The following is an 18,378-nucleotide window of genomic DNA, read 5'->3' as shown; positions in this document are numbered from 1 at the left end:
CCTTTTATTAAGTTGAAACTGATTTGCATTTGAGACATAACCGTAGTGCCGGGCACCTGGTCTTTCCAGTTGCAAAAGAAATGTAATGGAATTTTAAAGATTGAAAAATGAAATGGAAAATAATGAATGAAAGAAAAATCGAACATAAAATTTAATGATGTTAGCTTTCTTTCAGTGAAATTTAAATCCAAATTTTTACTAATTAATATATTAGGTTAATGATGTTAAATCACGTGTCACGTGCAGGATAGTTGGGATCCTGTAAAATGAGTTGTATTTATTTTGATAGCAAAATAGTAAAGATTGTGGAATCTTGGTATCCCAGCTGATTTAGCAAAGCATTTAAATCTATTTATGAATAATGAAGTTTTGGTATGTAAATGATTGGGGTTCTGCGTAACAATTAAAAAAGCACTTAACACTTTATGCAAGATTTAAAATTTGTACTTAAGTCCCAGATCATGCGTGACTATGCTGTGTTTGGTAATGTGTTTTGGTTAAAACATGATTCGTCTGTTCTCTTTTAGCCCAAATCTAAGAGAGTTAAGTCGTGTCAAATTTTAGCATCAAAGACTAGCGTTGTTTTGTGTTGCAAGCTCGGTCAGCGGACACGAAGGAGCTGTGTGTGTGTGTCTGCATAAAAACAAAGTGCGCCCGTCTCGACGGCACGCACTGCAAGGCACGACACATAAATTTCAAGCGTAATTTAGCCGCGACGCATACATTAAATGTGTGTGTTGTGCACGCGTGGTAGTATCGCGCGCGCATTATTTCTCGTTTGCAAAGGCGACGCTGACGAGATGATTAATTGGGTCAAAGCCTCTCGCATGCGCGCATCTTTTGTACAAACGGGCCTTTTCTTTCTTTGCTCAATCGCCTCTGTTTCAATTGCGACACGCACAAGTTGTGATTTATCGGTCGTTTCTCACTTGCAGATGGGAAAATTGTTTAAATCCGTCGGTCACGCGATAACAAACAAAAACAGAGAAAAACGTGTTTGTGAAATAATTACAGCCCGCCGGAGATTTGGAGATTTTACATCATAATCCGCACGCACGAGAAAGTTCCAATTAGCGGCTTTTCATTCAATATAGCGCCGGTGAATTATGCATATAAACTCGTCGCCGAATCGTAATCCATAAAAGTTAAGTGGTTTTAGGCAGGCACTCTCGCCACACTGCATTTTTCCCTCAAGGCAATTTAAAATAAATTTGTAATTTTTTCGTATTGAAAAAATCAAAACACGTTTTTATTAATTTCACAATTGAATTTTAATTACGTACCACCAAGACTTTGGGACCAACTACCTGGTGATTTAAACGACCTCAAAGACATTAGTAAAGGGACAAAAGCAAGTCAAAAAAATGGTATCTCGCCATTGATTGATTTGTAACGTTTTTTTGGCAAGCACTATTTTTTTGTGAAGACACAAGACTATTTTAGTAAAATTTGATTGGTGTGATTAGCAGCTGAGCGAGCACCAACCGACAATTTGTCAGAATTGGCTGGACCAAAATAAACATTATTTTCTCATATAAAATCCAGTGCAAGCGTTTGAATCAGGCCAAGTCTTGGTTTGATAGATGGCCACCTCTTTCTCTCCTTGGGAATGAGATTTTCGGTCAGCTGTCGGCGCCGCGAGTGCACGCGAATTATTTTTGGTGCGACGGCCAGCGCCAGCCAGCACACGCGATCCGCAGTCGCCGTCTCGTCGGAATGGAGTGAACGGCGCGTGCAAAAATAATAACTCCCTCGAAATACATACATATTTACGCGCCGATGGAGATGCCATGCATCAAAAGTTGGCCCAAACTGACATTGCACGGAGGCCCCCCAGTAATCTTGATTGCAATTCAAAATAGGGGCGAGGGGTTGATAATTTTGAATGAGTCACTTTATTAAATATTCGTCTCCCCTTAAAATAAATCTTTGGTAATGTCCATTAATTATACAGTTATCTTTTTAAGCGTAAAACTGTATAAAATAATCCGCTGTTAAAAGTGTCTATTTAGTAACAGGACACTTTCAAAATTTCAAAGGATTAGTCACAAGTGAGCGAATCCAAAAGAGGAAAATTATACGATAATTTATAAAACGCCAAGTCAAAGATCAAACGGGACGGCCTCTGTGGCATTGAAAGTGCGATTTTGGTTGACGTGCAGCAGCGCTGAAAGGTTTCCAAATAATTTAATGCAGTGGCAACTGTTTTTGATAAATATCGGGCTAATTAAAACTGCGTGGCAGTTGTGTTCGCCGTAAATTGCGTTTATACGCGAGGTGAACCATCAGAGTTTCCAATTGGCTGCTTTGAATTCGAGCCAAATCGCTAGCTCTTTTAGTGACAAATTTTCCGATTGGGCAATCCCATTTTCTCCGCCGCGCACAGGCGATAATTGAGCTGCGGAAAACTTTTATGGCGTCCATTATGGAGAGCGTTCACATAAATTCTCACTGACTGATTGAGTTCAGACTGTGGCGAAATTGGAATCGAGTGTGTGTATGCTGACGAGCTGGAATTTTTATGGCTCGGCATATTTATTTCCTGGAAATTCTTCTTGCACACGCCAATTTCTGCTTGAAAGAATGTAAACCCAGCAAATTGTTGAGAACTGATCAGATTTTTCTTTGGTATTCACACGAAGGCGCTTTATAAAAATTAAAAGGGATATCTCACACCTCAAGTCTGTGTTGAATGACTTCAATGTGACGTTCCAAGTTGAATTTTTTTTTTACCAAAAATCGTGAAGATTGACTTTGAAATTTCAGAAAATCGCAGAAAAACTGAAGATTTCGATTTTAATGTGAAAATCTGAAATCAGGATTTTTTTAGGTCATAATATTTCGCATAAACCTTAGTAAAACTGTTAGTTCTTAAAATTTATAATAATTATTATTGACCAGTGGGATCTATGTAATTATTATACCTTAAAACGTTGCAGGATACATTTTGTTTATAATCGTCGTAATCCATTTTTTAATTTAAATAAACCACTAATTTAAATTTATGACCTCTTTACTTTTTTATCCAAACGAAATGTTTTTAGTCCCATTAAAATGATAAGATAATTCTGACAATTACACATTGCGACGCGTACGCTGGATTCAGTTCCAAGGTCAAGGCTTTTCATTGCGGATGACAAGGATTATATTGCCTATTCTAAGTCTAAGCCCTCATAAATTCGAAATTAAGAAGGCACCGTGGGCTGCTTGCTGATGTTTGTGCTGAAAGCATAAATTAGTCGGTGCTGTAAATTACAAAAAGCCACCGAGACAAAAAGTTTTGAAGCCGCACGGAGGGAAAAAACGGCGTTGCTTGATATATATTCTCTAAATTCGCGGATTATGTCATGCAGACAGAAGCTAAAACAAATTTATGAATGAGCCGCGCGACCTTTTTACGCATGTAAAGTAGTAATATGACATCACCGCGCGAGCAGCACTAATTTATTTAGCAAATTTAAGGAACTCCTCCAGATGAAATTAAAGCCGCGAGAGTGCGAGCGAGAGACGCAGGGGCACAAAAAAAAATCGGCACTAAAATCTCGCCAAGGCGAAATTCGCGGCGCAAAAAGTGACGACGAGAAGCGGTCCTCTGCCCATTTCACTGCTTCCTCGATTAGAGGCAGTGACGCAGCCGAGCAGTTCGTCCGTCCGTCCGTCCGTCTGCGGTTCAGTGGGCCAAGGACTGACAATGAGCGGCCGGCGTGACATTAGCCTGCTGACCCACCCACCCACTCAGCCAGCCGCCGCATCTCCCGATTTATTTGCAACGTCTTTTTTTAGTATGGAATCGTTGCGGCAGGAAATAATGATGAGGCTCAAGCAGCAAATGTTATGACAATGCATTTTTGGCTTCCTCAAAAGAGACGCCCAACCATAGATTTTAAAATGGGGGATCAAAACCCCTTTATTTTTAAATTTACAGCATTGCCGACTTGAATACACATCACTGAAATTTGAATATTTTTTCTCCCATCAAAACCCATATTTTTTTTCTCATTTTCCTATATATCTCTGAATGTTTAAAAAATTGAACAGACCACCAATCATAATTTACATAATTCTTCCTTCAGAGTGAGTTTCATACTGTTGAATATTTAATATTTTTATTTATGTTCCATTCAAATACACTCGTTCAGCATAAATTAATTACGTAGTAGTTATTTTTAAGACTTATTATTTTTTGGGTTGGTTTTAATAATTCCGTGACGTCAGCAGTCGACTAAGTTCGCTGGGTAGAAGTTAATATTTTTCCAAGGTCTTTTTAATTATTAATTATTCTCTAAGTAATTGAAACTAACCAATAATTTTGAGGTAAAAAGCTTTAGTTCGACGTATGCAAATTCGGGATTATGTGATTTGTAGTTTAAGCAAAATGGGTAATAACCGTATAATTGGCGCAAAAAACATAATAAAAATAGCCGTAGCTTTCTTAAAGTATTGGTTCTAAATTGCACACCCCCAATCTAACTCATTTCTGACTTTATTTACTTATAGGTTTGCTACAAATCAAATACGGTACAGATTTAACTTGTTTTTATGCAACCGAAACCTAATCAAATCACAAAGAATCGTGTTAAATGAACAGCTCTAAAGAGCACAGTGGAAATCTGATGCAGAAAAGTGGCAAACCGATGAGTGGAGTCACTTTAGAGCGGTCGATTTAAACCCATTTGACGATTAGTCTCGGATTTCGCGCGTCACCCACCACACCACACGCGACCATAAATAATTTGCTCGTCGGCGGTCAAGTGCGAGAGGATTTATGTGTATTTTGGAGCGCGTTCGCTATTATTAGCGCAGCAGTTTCGCATTTCGCCCGATCAGCAAACACGGCCGCGATCTCTTCCCATCGAGCGTAGAAGGTCTGAATGCACCACCTTGTGGCTCGTCCGTGGGCACAAAGCCGCCGCTCTTCGCCCCGCAATTGCGGCTCGATCCAGCGAGGCCAGCAGCACGTGTGAAAATAATATTGCGCCGTTTCGCATGAGCAGACGAAAGCTTTTGCACACACACTACCACAAGTGGGTGTTGTTTTTAGACGGCTCATCTCGCGGCCAACTGTCTGCGCTGCTTTTTACGCTCAGCTCGCCTCTAAAAGCCGCTCGCCAGCAAGAGAGACAGGCTGACTGGTCCGTCCGCCGACTCGCTGAGTGAGTGAGTCTTGGTGCTCGCCGAACATGTGTGCATGCACTCAATTAGTGCACTTGATTTGCCGCTGGCAAGGCCACGAGCAGATAATTTTGTTTCCTCTCGGCGAGAGCAACTGGCTTCGCTTTATCCCTCACGTCAAGAACGGTCAAGCCAAGGAAACCGCACTTGATGGAAAACAAACTTATCAGCGGAAAAATGAGTAATATTTTTGGCATTAATGAAATTTAATGAAAAACGCTAAATCGTAATGTTAAGAGCGTTCCCATTTCGTCTGAAGAAAATACAAAACTATGTTTGAATGGTTGTAAAACAACAATTAATTAAAATACTACAATTAAATTCAACAAATATGAATTTTTTGTTGATTTTATTCGTAATTTTCCAATTACACTGACTGCAACTGTAGATGAGTTGGAAATAGAGCAGGAAATTTGATATAAAATCGAGACTAGCAGTGTTTTAAAATATATAAAAATAGTCAGAAACTGCAAGTATGTTACTATAAGTTGCGACGTTTCAGTGGCCTTTATTTGCCTTTTTACTCTTTTTGTATGTTAATTAACTAATTAAAGTATGACTATACATTATTTGCTGCTAAAAACGTATTTCATTTTTAAGGTAACTTAAAAATTCATACTCATTTTCTTTCTTTTTGTAACAATGGGATGTTCAGAAACATTTTAGATCGTCAAAGTTTCACAGTCCTGTACATATGCTTACAAAGAGATCAACATAACTGTCATCTTGTAGCTCGACTATCATTTCATTTCTTTTATTTCATTTTATCCAACTCTACCTACAATTAAACCTTGAATTTTCGTCATTAAACTGACGGCCAAGGATTTCGATGGCTAGCATTTCCAGCGGTAAAAATTCCGAGCCATAAATAAACATAAGCAAATTTCGCGATTCAGTCGTGACATATCTTTGACTATTTTGCATTTCCCCTTATAAGGAAATCTATTGGAATTTTTCCACACTCTGCCCTGCTGTCTCGGCTTTCAATTTCGCGAGCCATAAAAATCTCGTGTGTCACACACCACAGAGGAATTTATCTCTTTATAATCAGCGAACGTGACGAATTCGCGGGCGCGATAAACCGCCTGCTCCCGCGGCTGATCGCTGATCCTCTTTCCTTCCCCATCGTGAGGTGAAAATAAAAATTTCTGCATAATTTTCAGAGTGGCGGATGCGCGCGGCGATATTTTGCACTAGCTCACGTCCGTGTGGTGCACACCGGCATTGAGCTCAATTGTTATTGCCCTTTGTCGTGGCACTTGATGCGGGATTATGCAAATGAGGGCTAAAAATATTTAGATTAAAATAGATGGGAGCATGGAGTGTGTGTGCGCGCTGGCGGAATATTTATCGTTTCCATAATGAGCGCGCAGACGATTTTATCTCAAGCAAGCGAGGGGGTAAGGACAAGTGGTTCTCCCTTGAACTTTGATACAATTAAAGCTGACTTTGAGATGCAAATTGAGCATGATTAGCAGCAGCAGAGTGCAGTGAAACCCGAGCCGGCTGCACAATTGATGAGAAAATTTTTCACCAATTGAGAGTGTACACGCGGCGGCTGCGGTTAATAAAATAAAACATAACTTAAGGTTCGATTGGCACATCTCGCCGCTCGGAGGTGACAAGTGTGATTTGTGGTCGTTTGAAATGTGTTCTCTCTTTCAATAGACATAACTTTGAAAGTGCTTCAGAGCGGCACAAGCAGTAATTCAAAATGTGCTTTATTCACTTTACGCAACCGATTGGAAACACAATTTCAGCCGTCGTAAATAATTATCTCGGCGTTCAATTAATTAGAGGCAAGGAGAGAAACTTGCTGCATTTATAATAACCCCAAATCAAACGATAGAAGAAAAAATTCCACGCGGGATTTCTCGAAAAAGTTTCCTCTTTTTTTATTTCATGAATGAACGGCTTTTATTTCACAGCGCTGAAGTATTTATGTCCGAATATCTGCCGCGCGTTTATTCATGAAAAATATTACACTCCCGAGCTGGATGCTTTATGCGCGAGGTCAGCCCAGGGGTCACTCTCCATTTTCCTGGCGAACGCTGCTTTGTTATTATATCCCACAGTATGATTATAATGTGTAGCCGGCTAGCTGGACGCGCGGTTAAATTACTTTTTAGGACTTGTCACGCTAATGTAAATTTTCATGGGAACTTTTCATCCGTGTGCTTCCTTCTTTTCAATACTCAATTCAAAATATTAAATCTTGAGGAAAACTGTGTAATTTTTACCAATAAATTGAAAAAATATCAATCCTTGAATCCTAAATGGACCTCCCCAAAAGTAAATTTTAAGATTTAAAAAATTATTCTAGGTAAAGAAAAAATCCGAGAGTAGCCGTGCTGAACTAACGAAACCATTGAGCATGCAGCTCAATCACGACTCTAAAAATGTTTGCTAATGGAAAATACATATTTGCATTGGAGGCGCAGAGCCAGAGAAAGAAAGCAGGTGTTTTGGCCGATTACACACACACTCCGCCCGATCTCTCATAAGCGAATCCTTTGTTTTGAGAGAGAGAAGACGCGAGCGAGCTTGTTTCGCAGTTTCAAGAAATATGCCTCGCGTTCCCACGCTAATCCACCAGAGGCTTCATTGAAATTCCGAGATGATCCTTTCTGCATCTCAGCGCAGCTGCCAGCTGATGGACACGGCTAAACAAAAATCGCTCAATCTCCCTGCTGCAGCAGCAAGCAGTGTGTTTTGACAGGAAAAAGTAATCAAACGGACAGAATTCTTGGTGCTGGAAAGCACGGCGGTCGAGTTTTTTCCCTCATTAAAACAAACATTTTTTTTTAATTCACTCTCAATATTTTTCTGTTTTAGAAGAGTTTATATCAAAGAGTGGCCCTTGTAGAGTACATTTTTCGAATAAAAGGAAATTTTGGAAGCTCATTTTCGATTCTAAATAGTCAAGATTTGGCTTTGATAAAAATTTTGTAAAATATTTTTAACAGTCTATATTTTGCATAACTCTGAAAATAATATTTAAAATTATTTTGCGCACTTGAGATTGAATCTGCCATGTTTATTAAACTCGTTTGGAAATTTAGCTTTCAATACTTGCTGGTAGAGGGCAACAGTGTTTTTCCGATATTGAGACATTTATTAAGAGCCACTGTCAAAATTCATTGAGCTAAAAGATATTTTTAAACGTTCAAAATATGTTTTCATGTTCAATTGCAAAATTTAAAGCTTTTCAAGAGCTATTTCCGTGACTGTTTTTTTGTCATAAAACTTATTTTTCATTAGACTGAGAAGGGAAGAAACATTAAATATTATTTTGGCTCGTGTAATTAGCCGATACAAAATTTACAACATGTTTACGAGCAGAGCGTGCATTTTAGCAAGTCTCAATTACGAGAGTCATAAAAGCAATAATGTCCGGCTCGTGCGCGGAATGCAAAAAGCAGCGTCATTTTTTTGCATCTCACGGCAAGGCACGGGCATCGGCCCGCGGAGAACATCTTCATCGTTGATGCTAATCAGATGATTCTGTGTCACTCTTAATGTACACGTCTGTGACAAATTATGCTCAGGCCGCGTGTTTGACGAGAGATCTGTTGGATACAGAGAGAGAGAGCGAGCTGCTGATACACAAAACGTGCCTTTTCATCCGTTTGACGCCTGCCTGCTTGTTATGATGAGTGCGGCTCGAGTTTTGAATGTCACTGAATCCATCTGAATCCATCAAGCGCCTCTCGTGACCAGGGAACTCCAGAATTCAGAAGAAGGCAATGGTTAAACGAAAACAATTGAATCAAAACCTTATTTAAGTTAAGCATATTTTCTAGTTAATTAGCACTGTTTGCGATCATATTCTTATTTATCTTGTGCCAAAATATCTAGGCGTCTAAAATTTCGATATTTTTTAAGAAAAAAACTCAGATAGTAAACATCACCAAAAACCATCATACATTACCGTTTAATTAGTTTAAATTTTTACTGAAAACTCAGCATAAAATAAAGCTCTTTTAAATTCACCACCTTTTGAGATATCAAATATTTTCTGGTCATGTATGGAAAGAGATTGTTGGTGTTCCCTTGGCGGCTCAAAGTCAATCATTCTCTCGTAATTTCCATTACGCCCTGGCGGCCACACTTCTTCTCTCGGTGTGTACATATTTTTCCACATGTTTGAGTTAGATGAGCGATGAACAGCATTATTTTCAAGCTGGAGGTGGTGGGTGTTCATCCTCCGCGGTGGCGGCATCCTTTTGAAGTGACACCGCCGTGACTCAGGTAGCGACCCGTGTGCACATAATGTTTGATGTGAAAAAGTGCTCTTTGAGAAAATTTATTTGCTCTTATGCAACACGAGAGCGTATTATGGTAGCAAACACAAGTCTCATTGTCGCGCTGTCATGAAAGAGGAATCGCAGTGTTCGGGGGAAAATCGATAGTCTTATTTTATCACCAAAAAATATTGAATACAATCATTTAAATAGCAGGGATGGACGGTATAAAATGGAACACATTATTTTATTTGGTTTCAGCGAAAGTTCAAAGAATTCGACTCGTTATTAGTGAGAAAATCTAGGAAAATAATTATATATTTGCTACAGATCGATCCAACTTTGACTGGAATTATGATTTTACAAATTTGCAGCGCTCTAACCGTTTTTTGTTGTTGCTCTCGTCGAAATCAGGTCGAAATCTTAACAATGGTGTGTGCATTGTGAGAATTTCCATTTAAACTACTATAGATGATTTTTCCCGCTCTTTATACAAGTCTAAAATTACACGAAAAGACCATAATGATAGTTTTTGAAGTCTACTCTGATCAAAGCATTTTTAGAAAATGAATATAAATTTGTAGACCATGTTTTTGAAGACTCACTTTTGGCATTCAATTTAAAATCGATGATTTTGAAAATGAATGCACGTTTTAACAAGGGCTTATATAGCTCCTTTGCATGTTTTACTCTGGACAACGGATGAGGGCGTTCAATAACATATATGCAAAAAGTAAGCATTGATTTTATTTATAGACGTTGTGAGCAAACTCATCCTATTTATATTCTTTTGAATGTGTTTTGAGTATAGGAAGAACTACAAGCAAATCAAATAAAATTACACATAGCTGTACTACCAAGGTCACAAGTCATCTGGCATGAAAAGAATCAGTAAATCTGAATTTTATTTGAAACAGATGACATGTAAAGTTAAAGATGAATCGAAGAAGTAGACCGAACAGGATTTATATATAGCTTATAGCGTATCCACAGCATATTGATGAAATCAGGAGAACACTGTAAACCACCCACAAATTTCCGCCCTCGGTTCGAACAATGTACTGATCGAAATCTTAGTTGGTAAGTTGAATTTCCGGTCTGATTGAACTTCAGATCGAGCTCAATATATAGTTAGAAATCATATAAAATTCAATCAAACCCAAAAGAAGTGTTGAGATTTTTAAAATTACTTAGCATGTTTGTCACTCAAACTAACTAATGAAATGATTAGGTGAAAACTGTCTGATTTACTAACAATTTACAGAGTAGGTTCATTTGATTTTAAAATTGAATTTGTGTTTTAGGGAAATATAATAGAATTACATTTGATCATACAAGAAATGGCTAAATTTTGTCAATATTTCAAATTTATATTGTTAGTTCTAAATATCCTGAGAATAAATTGAAAAATCATTCAAACTGTTAAAATATCACAAACCAGCTTTTATTTTACCTAAAATAAACTTTGGCATAAAATTCATGTCAATTTAAATATTAGAAATCAGCAATTTTGTCATAACCATGCATTAACAGCGACTGAAAAATGCACAATTTTGACTCTGTGGCAAAAGGAAATAACAGAGGCGTGTGTGCGGTCGATTGAATAAAGAACGTTTTTTCACAGGGCTATAATAGGTCCCAGGAAAGTGAAGTGCCTGACTGAGTGGGTTTTTGCCTAGCGAGATAATCTGCCGCGCGCAATAATAAAAATGAACCGGCCACCATCTGTATATTAGTGTTTCGATTCGCATTCAAGCGTGTCTGTCGATTCACCAAATTTGTTCTAATCGGCCTCTTTTCATCTCTCCCGATTTGCTCTGCGCACGGCATAATGTGCACACTTTGGTTAATATGCGCTTGATTTATTCCGCGCGTGTGTGAGTGTGTATATTGCACACACATCACAATTAGGCTGGTCGCGCAGGCAAAAAATGGCACTTGAAATTGGAGAGCGGGCGGGTAATTTGCCAGAGTTATTGCACTCCGCAGCCCACACAGGCCGATTTCGGATGTGCGGAGAATCGTGTGGCTGCAGCCTCGTCGGGATTTTCCACGCAAATTGTCGATTCAATGGTGGCTATGAACATCCTGCTGATTTTGCAATGTTTTATAGCAAGGTGTTAGGAAATAATAATTAAAACTGCGCCGCATATATAATAGAACTCGGTTTTAAAATTCATTCATTGGACTCACAAATCAAAAAAGCTCTTTCCTTGCAATCTGCAGTTTTTAACTTTACGTCAACAGCCTTTTTTTGCTGCATCTTAAACTCGAAAAAGGCGCAAGTGCCGTTTTGATATACGGTGGTTTGGTTCACATTTAACTCTGCACCCAGGAAAGACCTCTTCAGTGACCTGGGGGTGTCGGTGGAGCAGAAGAAGAAATCCTTGCTGCACTCGCTCTTGTACACCATCAAACGAAGTCTGCCCAACTTTTGATAGCCTTCAGCTGATTTTCATGTTCAATTTAGTTACGAATTAATATTTTTTCCGCGTACTAACGCAAGCCCTCGATGATGCACCGGACCTCGTTGTAATCATTTGGCAGCCAATGCTTAATGTTAGTCCGTATCATGCCACATACCATTGATGATGTATCAAAATCAGCCTTTTAAAAAAAAAATTAGTTATACTCTCTTTTTAGAAAGGCCTGCTCACGCTTATGGCCACTGCACCAAAATTAATCCTCTTCTCGCAGATTGACGCCCAACGGTGCTCAACTAGAAATAAATTTTGAGCTAAAAATTCGCACACAAGCTTCAATTATTACATAAGCCAACCGCAACCTTGTAGGTTTGATACTGAAATTTCAAAAGGTATAGCATATAAAAATGATAAAATTACAAACTGACATTTTGCAAAGCGAGGTAGCACTTAGGACATCCATCTTTCTGCAGCTATTTTAAGTTTTCTCTCAAGAGCAATTTTTAGCCAAATATAACACGCAATACATTGTCATATTTTTCGATAGCTTTTCCTGTGGTTGGGTTAAAGCTGCAACGAGCTGCCTGAGAATCTAGTTCCAAACAAGAGGCGATGCAAGTGCCAATGCTAACCTTTCTTGAGTGGATTTTTTCTGGAGTCCTGCAGCTAGAATCGTAGCTTAAATTCTCCACATAACCTAATAAGTGTTAAAATCTCACAAAATTTAATTTTACATTGTCTACCTGCGCAAATCATCTGCAAATATATGTTATTTGGAAGTTAACGAATCACTAAAAGCTAACCATTGTAACCAGAACCAGAACGATGACCAACATCCTGAAATACGGAGTGAAAACTGCTGTACCAGGCCGAGGGGAAGAAGAGTCAAAAAGTTGAATGTTCGTTAACATCCTGAACACGTATGGCAAAACAAAGCTGCTGACGAATAAAACGAATAAAATCAATGAAAATGGTTCATATGACTTTGCCTTGAGGAAGTGAATTAAATTATATAGTTGAAACATCAACAATAATTTTCTCTAAAAACTAGCCAACCATAATCAATTTTGACGGTCAAGGCACTTTATAAATATATCGCCCCTCTTGCTTCTGAGGTAATTTGACCTGCAACTGGATTTTCTATAAATTGGAAGTCGAATTTTAGAGCGAATTTTGTAGTTTGTAAATATTTAATACAAAAATTGGTTGCAGTAATAAAAAAATTGATTTGACAGTTGATGATAGCATTGAGAGTGATGGCAGCTCACGAAGACATGCTATTTTAACCAGAATATCCGGTGTGGGCAAAGAGCGCGATCATCTGCTTGCGAATCATGTCCGAGAGACAATATCGGCGAGGACGACCTGACGTGCAAATTTATTTTTAATTCATTATGTCACTCCTGCCACTTGAGCGGCGATTTGTATGCACGCACACATACATTTAGCCTGTAGCCGCACAATCGCGATAAATCAGCGAGTAATTTATCGCTGCGATGTGATTAGCAATGCAAATGGGCGAGAAATTTTCTCACTCTGGCTCGGCCGACAAATCGATTAGTTTAATTACCAGCAATCACCCTCAGGCGAGGCATTTGATTATCTCGCAACTATATGGAAATCTGCAATGATTGTGACCGAGTTGTCGCTTAGATCTAGAAAGCTTAAATTAAAACGGGAAAAATATATAAAAAAGCGATGCTAGGCTAGTCCCTTAAAAATATTTAAAAGTGGATAGTTTTTGGACCTGTTTAAGTATTCAACAAATGAAAAACATACAAAATAAAAATTCCCAGGAAAATCGTACCTCATGAGAACCATTTTCACTAATTATTCGTTTTACTTCTTTAATTTTGTTCTTTGAAATGATTTGGGTTAGTTAAAAGGCTAACAAAAATTAATGATGATGAGTAAGAAAATTTGACGTCAATACGTAATATACAGAGCTACAAAATTGACCGATTTGAATCCCCTATTTCGTGTCTCTGCATGGAGTCTGAAGGAAGCATAAATATGTAGGACTTCTTCTCACGTCCGACCAAACTATTCTTCTTCTTCGTAATGTGAGGTCTCCTTTAAACAATTCTACCACTGGCCAAATTTGTTTTGGCAGCGAACCCTGCAGGCTTAGCGGCTTAGCAGAAAAATACTGCAATTGTCACGGCCTATGAGCAGAAAATATGAGTTTGGCCCTGCGTTCAGCCTCTTCCTCCTATTTCGAGCCGGCAATAAAATTTCATATTTTAATGTCTCTCAAGCGATGCCGTTTGCCGTTTTTAGAACTCGGTTGCTTTGATTGCCGGCGAGATTGAAAGTATATTAGCCGCGCCTTTGATCCTGTTCCGAGAGTGCTTATTACTTGCGGCCGTAATTCACACGAGAGACGAAGAAAATTCACGCCTCCATTTAGGAAGAAAAGTCGCACTCGTGGAAAAATCGTAAAATTGTTACTCCCACGCCGTAATTGCGGCGCTCGTGCGCGCGGGAACACGGCCGCTCGTTTTCGCAACCCTCGGGATGTTTTTTCCGTGACAGTTTGCGGCTCCATTTGCATCCGCTTCAACGTATCGATCAGCACGCTTGCAATAAAATTGGATTATTATGCAAAGTGACATCCTCATTTGTGCAACACTCGCGCTCCTGGCGCATTGTTTAGAAATTGCTGCTATTTAGACAAGGGCCTGAGAATATTTTAGGTAATAGTGGTGTTTATGTAGTGGGTGTAAATAGAAAAGGATTCCGTCATTTTTTCTGGTTCAAACCTATTTTAAATATAACAATATGAACACAACAAGAATGACAGTAAGACTGGATTAGAAAAGTAAATTATGTTTTGATAAATATATAACAGTTAAGCGTTTCTCACCCTTAAAATTTATCAATCAATGTGCAGTTTTAAGGGGAATTTGAATAAGGAAAAAATTTAATTATAAAACAACGATTTTAGGGAGTAGTAACATAATCAAAATATGTATTACCTCCATAAAAAACAATAATAATTGTGGTCTGAACCAATTTTTTATTACTAAGAGGGTTACAGAAAAATCTTGTGTTAAACTCATTAAAATATAAGGAATTTTATTTAAAAAATACTTTTAGGTGGAATTTTTATTTAGCGTTGTGGTAAGTGAACGATCGAATAGTTTATCTGAGAGCCAGGTTTGCTGATGAGGCATTAATTTATAGCCAAAATTGCAAATACACCATATCTCTTGATTTTAGTTTTTTCAAATTATTGCAAACGCTGGACAAGTTAAAAAAAAATTCTAATTCAATTTTACCTTCACTTTAACATCTTAATTAACATCCGGTTAAGGTTCTTAATATACCTTTGCGGATCAAGCGGCAATTTCAGGTTAAATTCAAAATTTTGTTTTGAGATTTCAATTTATTAATTTTGTTAAATTTGCATATATCAGGGGAAAAAAATGAAATTTGCGTCTCTCCCCAACAGGGAGTTGACTGTTCTGGATGCAACTGGCATAGAGTTCATGTAAGCGCGCGACTTTGTGAGAGAGGAATCCGTTGCAGGCTGAAATTTTGGCCGCGTGCCAGGCGAATGTGAGGCGGCGGGCAGGGACGCGGACGCACAGCAAAGCACACACATATCCATCCAGCAGCCAGACGGGCGAGCGAACGACGAGATAACAAGCAACGAGAAAAGCAAGCAAATCGGATGAATAATAAAACGGGCACTTTGGAAGCACAGGAGACCCGAGACGCCATTCATCAGGTTTGATTGCGCGCCATGATAAATTATCATTTCAGCCGCGCGTCGCATTATTTGCATACCTCGTTATTCTAATTTCTCTTGGCACTTGCAGCTTTCATTCTCTTGTCTCCTGCTCCAAGGTTGATCATCTGTGCAGCAAACCTTGGCCTCTTGCTTAAGGGTTTCCCCAAATTTCAGATAAGAGAGCTGCATTTCCAACACAAAAGAGCACTACGCGATCACGAATAAAAATAGTTTCTTTGTCAGATTTAGAGAAGAAAAGAGAGAAAAAACAAGAATTGGCACTTTGAAATTAATGGCGAGTTTGTGTTTTGAAGAAATCTCACACGGTAAAAACGCGAATTCCTTGTCGCCATCGATCAGCTCGTTGGTAAATAAAACGCAACTCATCACGCTTAACTTGGTCCATCCAGTTCAGTGAAGAAATCTGATTTTTGTTTATTATTTATTTCGGCCCCGAGGAAACTTTTACTGCTTATTGGCTCCTATACAAGATTTTATTCCAGTCTGCTGCCAAAAGTGATCGGTTCCGCACCAACGGCTGGGAATTTGTTTTTCAATCTCGAAAGATACTACAGCAATGTAAGAAATTCGTGAAATCCCTTAAGAAAAAATCAAATGTCTTCCCCGGTTGAAAAAATATTTGTGTTTCAATTTATGTCTGGTTAGAAATTTTATGTCCTTTCATCCAGGGTACAAGTGCTGTTGCGTCGACATTTTTCTCCTTTTTATGACCAATAAACAGCAATTAATTTTTCAATCCAGCAGAGCACCATAATATTCAAAAGGAGGCGACGCCTTGTTTGTGTCGCTCGGCTGGAATTAGTAAAGTGGATTTTACGGCCTGGGGTATCATAAATGGCGCAGAGCGACACGCGTTAATTGAGCACAAACTCGATTTTTATTATTTTTAATATCTCGTAAAAAAGTGCAGTTTCAATTGAATTTTACTGCCGAGCTGCATCCCACTGCTTGTTGTTCTGCTCCTGCGCTGCATGCACGGCGGCGGCGACGGCGGCGTGTAAATTAGCAACATCATCGCAAGCACGCGCGTGCATGTGCGTGTGTATATAATAAAATGCAGATTAATTAGTCGCACCCACGTGACTCGACGATCATAATTACCAGCCTCCGCGCGCTGCTTCATTAAAAAGCAGTCCCTCTTTTTCCGTGAATCGCTAGTGGGCGATTTTGATTCCTGTAATAACAGTGATTACGACGTTGTTTTCTTGTCTAAATGTTAAATGTTAATGTACATCACAGACTGAAGAGAAGAGAAGCGCGAAAATTTCATAAACATTTAAAAGATAAGCCCAAATATTGGTATAAATTTTTAATAATTCAATGAAAATTGGAGAAGTGTAAATTCATTGTCTTCATAATCAATCCTAAAAATATATGCGAGTTAAAGCGATTATATTTTTATTTTTTTAAGGTAAAGTAAGGTCTGAGGACTAATGACAGAACTCTTAACATACAAAATACATGCAAGCACAAAATAAACTGGAAAAAGGCGTTTAAAAGAAGTTTTTTAAATGAAAATCATTTTTACATCATGAAGAGAAATACATTTCTCATCGCTAATATTGTTTTTTTTAACTGTTGAAAACTGCAAACAATTGTAGTAGCTGAGAGAGTGAAAAATAAAAATAAAATTTAAAAATGAAAACGAGACTTGACCCCTCTATAGAAAAAAATAATAACAAATATCTTTAAGTGATAGCGAGCAGATGCTGAATTATTAAGTGATTTTCATATTATTTGATCCCCTGCATTTTGAACCAAAATTTCCATTTCCTTTTGTCCCGTGTTTATTAGCTAGCTTGCATGAGATTAAGGTCACTTACTCTCTCTGAATGCATAATAACTCAAATTTAACGAGTCTTCATGACCAGCAGTGATACGAGCGTTTTATAATCTCAAGCCGCGGCGCACACACGTGTTCCCGTTTTACAGTCGGGGAGTGTGGCCCGTAAAAAGTAGGGTGGCTGCCACAACACAGTGCACGAGTTGACATAATTTTTGTTATTATTGGCGGCTGTAAAAGTTTTGTAGTGCAGCCGGAGAAGCAGAGCAGGAGCGAGTGTTAAATGAATCACTTTCGCCATAAAACCCACAGACTGGCTGCACAATTTATTCCGTCTGCCAAACCTACACGAACCCAACTGAACTGAATGGAATAAAAAAAGCGACCGTCTGTCTCGTGGCTCCAACCACGTGAGCCAGAGAAGAGAGGCGCGAACTTCATCCAAGCAAGTCCGGAGAACACTAAACAGATGTCTGCAAATTTTTTTGGTTACAAACGTCAACACAAACGCCTTAAATTGTTTGTAAATTCACGTATATTTAAAAAAATGTCTTGTTGTGACGAGCAAAAAATACTTAATATTTCCACCATTAAAATTGTTTTAAAAATCTGTGATAAATTTTTAATCCCGATTAGATCGTATTCGCAGTAGAACGGGAACAATTGAATAATAGGTCAGCTTTCAGCCGAGTCTAAAAATAAATTGAGCACGTCAATCGTCTGGAACAATGGTCTCGTACTCGCTCGGCGGCGGCACGAGGGATGTATATGTGCATTTATCAAAATTTATGGGCCGAAATTATGAGCGGCGGCCTTCTCCTTGGGCCTCCATTAAGCAGGCGAAATTCGAGAAATTTATTCGAATTACTGCTAGTCAAGGACGACGGCGCGGAGACAAAAGTGAGTCACAGTGAGCGGGCAGACGCGGCGTGCATGCAAATTCGAATCGCAATTGAAGCTGCACTTTGCACGGCGTGAACAGATCAAGACGTCGACGCG

At 38.7% G+C, this 18,378-nt stretch overlaps 2 protein-coding genes across 4 annotated transcripts in view; both read right to left on the bottom strand.

Annotated features, from left to right (window-relative positions):
- Positions 1-18,378, bottom strand: part of AdamTS-A (ADAM metallopeptidase with thrombospondin type 1 motif A) — a 100,250-nt gene that overhangs the window by 33,791 nt on the left and 48,081 nt on the right. The window lies entirely within an intron of this gene.
- LOC135945031 (uncharacterized) lies at positions 11,000-12,737 on the bottom strand. Its single transcript, XM_065492386.1, has 8 exons — positions 12,643-12,737; positions 12,583-12,595; positions 12,367-12,536; positions 12,268-12,312; positions 12,186-12,216; positions 12,074-12,135; positions 11,918-12,023; positions 11,000-11,864 (listed from the first exon to the last, which is right to left on the bottom strand). Exons 1-8 carry the CDS (start codon positions 12,673-12,675, stop codon positions 11,593-11,595), a joined length of 732 nt encoding a protein of 243 aa, XP_065348458.1. The 5' UTR covers positions 12,676-12,737; the 3' UTR covers positions 11,000-11,592.

This window comes from Cloeon dipterum, chromosome X (genome assembly GCF_949628265.1).
Source record: "Cloeon dipterum chromosome X, ieCloDipt1.1, whole genome shotgun sequence".
Classification (NCBI taxonomy): domain Eukaryota; kingdom Metazoa; phylum Arthropoda; class Insecta; order Ephemeroptera; family Baetidae; genus Cloeon; species Cloeon dipterum.
The sequence above is the reverse complement of the archived record's forward strand: the minus strand, read 5'-3'. Positions and strand labels throughout refer to the sequence as shown.

Bases quoted from the DNA above. Each gene is read 5' to 3' on its own strand.
- LOC135945031 (XM_065492386.1), bottom strand. From the start codon at position 12,675: ATGTTGGTCATCGTTCTGGTTCTGGTTACAATG. The intron at 12,217-12,267 runs GTCAGTTTGTAA...TTGAAATTTCAG, and splicing joins GCTACCTCGCTTTGCAAAAT to TATCAAACCTACAAGGTTGC. The intron at 11,865-11,917 runs GTTAGTACGCGG...CATGAAAATCAG, and splicing joins GTGCATCATCGAGGGCTTGC to CTGAAGGCTATCAAAAGTTG.